This window comes from Cyprinus carpio, chromosome B2 (genome assembly GCF_018340385.1).
Source record: "Cyprinus carpio isolate SPL01 chromosome B2, ASM1834038v1, whole genome shotgun sequence".
Lineage (NCBI taxonomy): Eukaryota > Metazoa > Chordata > Actinopteri > Cypriniformes > Cyprinidae > Cyprinus > Cyprinus carpio.
Window position 1 is genome coordinate 1,410,166 of NC_056598.1, and position 9,871 is coordinate 1,420,036.

General features: G+C 44.0%; 1 protein-coding gene across 1 annotated transcript in view; it reads left to right on the top strand.

Moving 5' to 3' along the window:
• The window catches only part of LOC109047612 (PH domain leucine-rich repeat-containing protein phosphatase 1), a gene marked incomplete at its 5' end in the record, with an annotated part of 20,893 nt that extends 12,200 nt beyond the window's left edge, over positions 1 to 8,693 (top strand). The window contains 5 exon segments of the mRNA XM_042719321.1: positions 1 to 16; positions 782 to 898; positions 983 to 1,177; positions 5,709 to 5,936; positions 7,178 to 8,693. The exon segment at positions 1 to 16 is cut by the window's left edge and continues 115 nt beyond it. Coding sequence (XP_042575255.1) covers positions 1 to 16; positions 782 to 898; positions 983 to 1,177; positions 5,709 to 5,936; positions 7,178 to 8,267 — 1,646 coding nt within the window.
• Positions 8,694 to 9,871: the final 1,178 nt, after the last annotated feature.

Here is a 9,871-nt window from a genome sequence, read left to right on the forward strand (position 1 = left end):
CCCTCGAGCAGCTCAAGTAAGAGCATGTGTGCATTTCTTTCTGCTTAAAATGAGTGATGTCAGATTAACACATACGTTTGGTATTAATAATTACAAAAATAATAGTGCTAAAAAAATCAGCAATTAGGGATTTTCCTACAATTGTAAAAACGTGTTATTTTGCTCAGAGCAGTCGATTGAATAGGTTACAAAATGTTACGAAATAAATAAAAAAAAAAAAAAACATTAACTTATCAAGCCACTTCTTCTAATATCTGTCCAATGCTTTCGGCATAATCTGATATAATAATTTATTTGAAATGTCTTCGTTTGGGCCAGTGTTATTTTAGTATCTTTGAGATACGATTGTAGTTTTATTAATATTTTGAATTCGTTTATTTTTATATTTTAATTTTAAGGTTTTTGTATTTTTTTTTTAATTGTTTTTTAGATTATTAATTTTTGTTTTTTTTTTATGTCTAAATAGTTTTGATTTTGGTTTTGGTTTTTATATATCAAATTAAACTAAACTAAAATGAAAAAATGTTGCACTGGCAACCAAATGAAATAAAAAGTGATCAGTTTTTACTAAATACATAGTGTCTCAGCATCATGTGCTACAAAGGCTCTCTGGAAAACACTTCAGTTTGGTTTCAGTGGCTTTAAAAAAAAGTTATCAGCCACCGGTCTGTAATGTTTTATTTATTTGCCAAAGCCGTTTACTCGCTTGTAAAGTGTTTGGACCATGCTTGTGTATATGTGTGCCATGTAATAATACATGATATCTTCCACATCTTTTCAGTAACATCCGCTGTTTCCGGATAGACCCGCCCCCTTCCTCGTTCTCAGCCAATGAGGCGGCAGGAGGGCCGGCTGTCTGGAGTCACGGCTTCACTGAAGCCTCGGGCGTCAAGAACAAGTGAGTGTGTTGTGGATCTCAGCGCTCAGAGCTGGTGTGTGTGTGTGTGTGGCGGTCAGTGAGTGTGTGTGTTTGTGTCTGCAGACTGTGTGTGGCGGCGCTGTCGGTCAACAGCTTCTGCGGCAGCAGAGAGGCTCTGTACGGTGTGTTTGACGGCGACAGGAACGTGGAGGTGCCGTATTTACTGCAGTGCACCATGAACGACATACTGGCCGAGGAGCTGCACAGGACCAAGAGTGAGGAAGACTACATGACCAACACCTTCCTCGTCATGCAGAGGTGATGCATACAAAATACTAGGGCAGTTGATTTAACACATTAATGTTGTGCAATTAATTGAAATAATGTGTTCAAAAGGCTAACACATTCAGACCTGTCCGTCAGCTTACATTGAAGCAGCATCTGATGAACATGATGCAGGACAATTAACTGTGATCAAGCCTATTAGGATGCAGTTATATGAGCCTAAAATTCAAGATATGAACGCAAAAAATAAAAAACACCCTCTTATATTTCTATCATATGATGTAGTTTAGCAATATCACACCAGCAAGTGCGCTGATTTTCCCCAGTCTCTCCACACTTGCAAATGTGGTATTGATTTGGTACAACAGTTCAATAAACAACACTATATTGTCAAAATTCAGTTATTTCAATTTTGCAAATCGAGTTCCAAAGTCAAATGAGTCAATGATTCAGTGACTCATTCATAAAGATAAAGTGGGTCAGTGATTCAGTGACTCATTCATAAAGATAAAGTGAGTCATGATTCAGTGACTCATTCATCAAGATAAAGTGATTCAATGATTCAGTGACTCATTCATAAAGATAAAGTGAGTGAATGATTCAGTGACTCATTCATAAAGATAAAGTGAGTGAATGATTCAGTGACTCATTCATCAAGATAAAGTGATTCAATGATTCAGTGACTCATTCATCAAGATAAAGTGAGTCAATGATTCAGTGACTCATTCATCAAGATAAAGTGGGTCAGTGATTCAGTGACTAATTCATAAAGATAAAGTGGGTCAGTGATTCAGTGACTCATTCATCAAGATAAAGTGAGTCAATGATTCAGTGACTCATTCATAAAGATAAAGTGAGTGAATGATTCAGTGACTCATTCATAAAGAAAGTGAGTGAATGATTCAGTGACTCATTCATAAAGATAAAGTGAGTGAATGATTCAGTGACTCATTCATAAAGATAAAGTGAGTGAATGATTCAGTGACTCGTTCATAAAGATAAAGTGAGTCAGTGATTCAGTGACTCATTCATAAAGATAAAGTGAGTCAGTGATTCAGTGACTCATTCATAAAGATAAAGTGACTCAGTGATTCAGTGTCTCATTCATAAAGATAAAGTGACTCATTCATGTCAAGTCAAGTCTGCTTTATTGTCAGTTCTTCTACATGTACAGTACATACATACAGAGAATCGAAATTGCGTTACTCTCAGACCCATGGTGCATACAGATAACACTAACAGTACAGCCTAAAAATACAGACAGATACAGATCAAATATAAAACATAACTGTACAAATAAGGGCATGTAAAAAAAATAAAAATAAAGTTAAATAAAGCAGCGCAAGGCACATAGCGGATAGAGTGCAAACCAGTGAGGTGAACAAACAGTGCAGATAAAAAGACTGTATTGCAAAAAAGCTTATTCAATCTGATTAAAGTGACAGGGCTCAGAGAGCAGTTCTTTTATTTAACTGACTGAAGAGGCAGTAGAATGATGTCAGTTCTATGCTGAATGAGGTAGTGAGCAGACAATGCTGCACAAAGTGACTGGTGCATGTCACCGTATGTTAGTGGGAGTGGGGGTGGAAGGACCTGGGGATATGGGATCTCTGGGGGGGGGTTCATAGTTCAGTGGTGCCTGTGGCAGAAGAGGGAAGGGGGTGCAAGTTCGGGAGCGAGTTCAGCTTCCTGATGAATGAAGCTGTCCTTCAGTCTGCTGGTCCTGGCCTGGAGACTCCACAGTCTCCTCCCTGATGGCAGCAGACTGAAGAGGCTGTGTGACGGGTGTGTGGGATCACCTGCAATGCAGAGGGCTTTGCGAGTGTCCCTGATGGCAGCAGACTGAAGAGGCTGGGGGGGGGGGCACCAATGATCTTCTCAGCTGCTCTCACTATGCGTTGAAGAGTCTTCCGGCAGGACGCATTGCAGGCGCCATACCACACAGTGATGCAGCTGGTCAGAATGCTCTCAATGGTGCCTCTGTAGAAGGTGTACATGATGGGGGGTGGGGCTCTGGCTCTTCTCAGTTTGCGGAGGAAGTAGAGACGCTGCTGTGCTTTCTTGGCCAGTGCTGCGGTGTTGTCAGTCCAGGAGAGGTCCTCTGTGATGTGCAAACCCAGGAACTTGGTGCTGCTCACTCTCTCCACAGTCGCACCGTTGATGGTCAGAGGAACATGCTGAGTGTGCGCTCTCCTGAAGTCAACAACAATCTCCTTCTTCGTCTTCACGTTCAGAGAGAGATTGTTGTCACTGCACCACCCGGCCAGGCGGCTCACCTCGCTCCTGTAGTTTGTCTCATCTCTGTTGCTAATGAGACCCACCACAGTCGTGTCATCCGCAAACTTAATGAAGAGGTTGGAGTTGTGTGACGGTGTGCAGTCGTGGGTCAGCCGAGTGAAGAGGAGGGGGCTCAGCACCCAACCTTGGGGGGCCCCAGTGTTCAGTGTGATGGTGCTGGATGTGTTACTGCCGACCCATACTGCCTGAGGTCTTCCAGTCAGAAAGTCCAACAGTTGCACAGCAAAGTGTTGAGCCCCAGCTGGACCAGATTGTGAATGAGCTGTTGAGGTATGATTGTGTTGAATGCTGAACTGAAGTCTATGAACAGCATTCTGACGAATGAGTCCTTTTTGTATATATATGTGTGAGTGATGAGTGGAGGGCAGTAGTGATGGCATCATTGGTCGAGTGGTTGGACCGATATGCAAACTGGAAGGGATCCAGGGAGGGGGGGAGGGCAGACTTGATATGATGCATGACTAGCCGTTCAAAGCACTTCATGAGGATAGGAGTAAGTACAACAGGACGGTAGTCATTGAAGCAGGATGGAGATGGATTCTTTGGGACTGGAATGATGGTGGTAGCTTCGAAGCATGTGGGAACAACAGCCTGATTAAGCGAGATGTTGAAAATGTCTGTGAAGTCATCAGTGAGTTCTGCTGCACAGTCTCTCAGTACACGCCCAGGAATGTTGTCAGGACCCGGAGCTTTGTGTGTATTGATCCTGCTGAAGGATCTCCTCATGCTGTCCGGGGTCAGCATCATCACCTGGTCACCGGGAGGAGGTGGAGTCTTCTGTGCAGTGGAGCTATTTTGTGCCTCAAAGCGAGCAAAGAAGGTGTTCAGCTCGTTCAGCAGAGAGATGTTGCTGTCACAGGTCCACGGTGGGGGCTTGTAGTCCGTAATGGTCTGTATCCCCTGCCACAGGCTCCGAGAGTCTCTGCTGGCGCTGAAACGATGGGCTATCCTCCTGGAGTACTGTCTCTTAGCCTGTCTGATGCCGCGGGATAGGTTGGCCCTGGCTGTTCCCAGGCCCCCCTCGTCTCCAGCTCTGAAGGCAGCGTTCCGTGTCTCCAGGAGTCTGTAGACCTCCCCTGTCATCCACGGCTTCTGGTTGGCCCGGACAGTGATGGTATTTGTGACTGTTACATCATCAATACACTTGTTGATGTAGGCAGTGACAGTGTACCTCCGCGCTTATCCCTCTTCTGCTTCCTCTCACGCCGCTTGTGGTGCCTCCGCTGTGGGTGAGATGCATTAGTGGGGGTCGGTGATGGTGTAGGCCTCCGGAGCAGACCGAGGTCCCGCAGCTCTTCCGCGTGCGCAGAGTTTAACTCTAAAAATGTGGTTCTGCCGACATCAACCAGAAACTCACGACTTTATGCGCGCTTAAAGACAGTTAGACGTGATGAAGACGTACAAAAACACTGCGACTCACAAGACAAAAAACACGAAAACACCATTCTGACGGGACAGAGAGAAGCCGCTGCGTGTGGACGCGCTGCCATCTTGTGGTAGGGTCTTTATCATAAAGATAAAGTGAGTCAGTGATTCAGTAACTCGTTCATAAAGATAAAGTGAGTCAGTGATTCAGTAACTCGTTCATAAAGATAAAGTGAGTCAGTGATTCAGTAACTCGTTCATAAAGATAAAGTGAGTCAGTGATTCAGTAACTCGTTCATAAAGATAAAGTGAGTCAGTGATTCAGTAACTCGTTCATAAAGATAAAGTGAGTCAGTGATTCAGTAACTCGTTCATAAAGATAAAGTGAGTCAGTGATTCAGTAACTCGTTCATAAAGATAAAGTGAGTCAGTGATTCAGTAACTCGTTCATAAAGATAAAGTGAGTCAATGATTCATTGACTCGTTCATAAATATAAAGTGAGTCAGTGATTCAGTGAAAAAAATCACCTGCTGAGTTTCTGAATGAATCAGCTGTTTGAACGAATTGGTTGAATGAACAATTCAATGACTCAATCATTAAGACAGTCACTTGCAGACACCTACTGGTGCTTTTGGTTTTATATTTGAAGTATCATTTCATTTTTTTTTAGTTGTTTCATATTTACATTTTTTTTAAATTCCATTAATGCCCATTTAATATCATTTGTGCAATGTTGAATCAAAATATTTCTTTCTGAAGCAAATTTTGTGTAGTATCTATTCAATGCATTTTTTCATTTAACACAATAATGACTTCACATCATGTGAGTAATTAGGTTAAAAGTTTAGTCACTCAGTAGCCCTGCTAAGTATGTCTGTCCGTTCGCTCTGGGTTGAACAGGAAGTTGGGCACAGCAGGGCAGAAGCTGGGCGGCTCGGCGGCGCTCTGTCACATCCGGCACGACCCCACTGACCCCACCGGCTGCTTCACCCTCACCGCCGCTAACGTGGGCAAGTGTCAGGCTGTGCTGTGCCGCGACGGCAAGCCGCTTCCGCTGTCACTGCTGCACAACATCAGCATCAAAGAGGAACACAACCGCGTGCAGCAGCATAAAGCCATCATCACTGAGGTACGAGAAACACTTTCCACTGGCTCTGAGGTCAACATGAGATGAACCTTCCTTTCACTGTGTTCCTGATCTTATTGTGTGCACCTTATTCCAAACAAAAACAACTCTTGTTCAAGTCAACTCATCAAAATGTAATAACTATTAGTCAGTCTTAACCAATGGCTTTTAGTCACTGTTTGAGGCTGCCTTTCTGGGATTTCATCAGTAGTTATTAGTTATTAGCAGTTTTATTAGTTATTGTGTGAATCACATTAAGAAAATGAATTGACATTTCATGTTGACTTTCAGGTGTATTCTGCTTATCTGTTGATTTTTATAGAAGTTAAACGGATCGTTCACCCCAAAATAATGTATTGTGCAGCACAAGTGATATTTTTATAGAAGTTAAACGCAATATTCAATGGGGGTCCAACCGTTTCAGGCTCCAAAAAGTAGCACAAAAGTAGTCCTGTTGGACCTCAGTGGCTGTTTGTTTACAGCTGAACTATTCTTCCCTAATCTTTGAACTATTCTTCAAATCTTCTTTTGTTCTGCACAAGTAAGTCATACAGGTTTGAGGCTGAATGTTGGGGTGAACCATCCCTTTAAAGGGGTCATGAGATGGATTTTTTATTATTTTAAAATGTTAATAAAGGCTGGAACAACATACAAGCTATGACAGCGATACTGATTATAATGTGCTATATTCAAAGTTAAACGTGTCTAATGTGAGTTTGAATATCATTTTGCTTGACCTTAGCCATAATGAAAACAACAACAGATAGTTTACCTCAGAACTTGAAAATAAATTTAAGTATTAATAACTCGATGCGAACCAACGAGTGTATTCCATAACAAAGATGGTATCAGTCACTCAGTATGTACTTTTACTAATGTTAAAAAGGTTTAATATTTATGAATAAGATTATAAACGTATCCATTTCATTGTGAGTGCATTGCGCTTCCAGAGAGAGACCGTCCATATGTGCTTCTGATTGGCTGTGATATTTGATTGATTCTGTCGCGTCTGGTGTGGACAGCCAATTTGCTTGTCTCTGGAATCTTGTCGTGTCATGTGTAGTTAGGACACGGTGTTTAGCATACAAAGACCTCTTCTATGTCAAAAGATCAAGGGAAATTTGCTTTCATGTCATGACCGCTTTAACTCCATGAACTTAGTTTTGGAATGTTATTGTTGTATTAAAATAAGAGTTACTGACCACTGCATACGCCACAACGGCAAAATCTCCTTTTCCAACAGGACAAACAAAGTGAACGGCGTAACAGACTCCACACGCATCATGGGCTATTCGTTCCTCTACCCAGCGGTCTTGCCTCGCCCGTATGTCACCACGCTCCCGCTGACCCCCAGAGACGAGTTCTTCATCCTGGGCAGCAGAGGTCTGTTTGAAGTCCTGGACCCTAGCGAGGCGGTGGAAGCCATACGGAAGGTTCCCGATGCGCTGTCAGCCGCCAAGAAGCTGTGCACGCTGGCGCAGTCGTACGGCTGCACCGATAGCCTCAGCGCTGTGGTGGTGCAGCTCAACGTTAGCGGAGACTGTTGTTGTTGCTGTTGTGCGGCGTCTGCGGAGCCCGGCTCCGGAAGCATGCATGCACCGCCGAGCCCCGGGCTGTTCCCGGCCTCCTCCAACGGCGTGCCCCCGTCCTCCTGCAGCGAGATCAGCTCCGAGGTCAGTGCATCCGAGATGAGCTCCGAAGTGGGATCCACTGCATCCTCGGACGAGCCGCCGCTCCTGCTGCAGGAGGCGCAGCTCCACCTTCATCCGCAGAGCCACTCCAACCCACGCCTCCTCTGCTGTTCACTCCACCTCGCTCCCAACTCCAGAAGCTCCTTCCAGAGGCAGCTGTCCAGTGCCACCTTCTCCAGCGCGCTCTCGGACAACGGCTTGGACAGCGAGGACGAGGAGCCCATCGCCGGAGTCTTCTCCAACGGCAGTCAAGTGGAAGTGGAGGCTGACATCCACGGTCTACTGCCTTTGCTTCCACCTCCTCCACCCTGCACCCCAGAAACCCCGGAGAAGCTTCCAGAGGAGGCCGGGAACCTTGCGGGAGCAGATTCTTGGAGCAAGACCTTGGGGAAGCGGAGGGGAAACGGCTCAGTGGCGCCGCAGGAGCAGAGCCACAATTTGATTGAGGTGGCGGCTGAGGCTCCTTCTAAGAAACCTGGAGGTTACTTCACGGCTCCCTCTCAACCCGACCCCGACGACCAGTTAATCATCCCCCCGGAGCTGGAGGAGGAGGTGAAGGAGATCATGAAACAACATCAGCAGGACCAACAGAAGCCGGCCAAGAGCGAGCGACCTGCGGACTACTACGACACGCCGCTCTGAGGGAGCCGCTGCATTCTGTCGTCATCTACTCAGCCTATCCAGTTCTAGAAAGTGCAGTCTGTCACCCAATACGAAAGCATTTCTTGCACTAATTCCCCTACTTTTGAGTGAATCAGAAACACTTGCAATGACATGAGGCTGAGTAAATGAAGATGGAATGCACTCAATACAGAGGAGTATCTTCTGCTTACAGCTTCACTGACCTATGGTGCCACTCCCTGCAGAATCCACCAGGATCTCAACCAATCCTCCAGCGGCAGTCCAGTGAAACTGGAAACTGACATGCTCTCTCTGTTGCCTTTGTCTCCACTTCCTCCACCCTGCACCACAGAAACACTGGAGAAGCTTCTGGAGGAGGCCAGGAACCTTGCGGGAGCGGATGCTTGGAGCAAGACCTTGGGCAAGCGGAGGGGAAACGGCTCGGAGGAGGAGGTGAAGGAGATCATGAAACAACATCAGCAGGACCAACAGAAGCCGGCCAAGAGCGAGCGACCTACGGACTACTACGACACGCCGCTCTGAGGGAGCCGCTGCATTCTGTCGTCATCTACTCAGCCTGATCTTGTTGCCTTTAATCCACAGTTCTTGAACGTAGGGCTGGGCGATATAGCAAAAAGTAAAATCTTGATTTTATTTTATTTTTTTAAACGTTTAACCGATTCAAGATAATGTTGATTTTATCTAGTCAACTTAAAAACATAACTACAGCATGATTCAAGTAATGTTCACTTTTTTTTTTACAAACTTGCAAAACCATCCATTTAAAGAAATTTCAACTCATTTTAGACGTCAACTCAACAGATCAAGGCAATTTAATTGGCTAATCAAAATGGCTGAAAAGCTAAATTCAAATTTTGTACTTAAATATTATCAGTATTTGTGTTATATCCAAATTTGAGGCCACAAGAGGGCGCATCGAGCAAAACATTACTAATGCACGGTTATTCAAAGCATTTAAATAACATGACCATGAAAAAAGTGCATAATTAAAAAAAAACAAAAAAACAAAAGCCAAATATAATTTGTGTAAACAAATATAAATAAAACAGCATTATGTTTGTATGTTTAACACAAAGGGCTGAAAGCCAATCACACAGTACTTTTTAATTTAAAAACATGAGATGCCATAAAGTCTCTAGACAAGGTTTTTTTTTTTTTTTTTTTTTAACGTGGCTGTCTCTTTTGTGAGAGGCATGAGTGCGTTCTGTGTGAACAGCTTGGTTTTAGTTTTGACGTAAACAGTATCTTTTCCGTATTGATGTTCTCTTTTTCCGCAATATTTTGAATGAACAACGCAGCAGCGCCGCATATAGTGGGTTCAGCTAACAAAAGCATTAAAATGCAGCAACACCTGCGTCATCATTGCATTCTGTGCGCCACTGATAAAGCTGCCTGACACACACCTAAAATTCAGATGCAACACTGTCTCTAATGTTTTATTAAAAAATTAGAGGAAAAACATTATATTTGAATTAATCAATAAATTCAGAAAAACTGCCCAACCGTACACGCAGTCCTTCATCTAAAACTAAAGTGTTTCTTGCACAAATGCCGCTATTTTGGAGTGAATCAGAAACACGTGCAACAACATGAGGCTGAGTAAA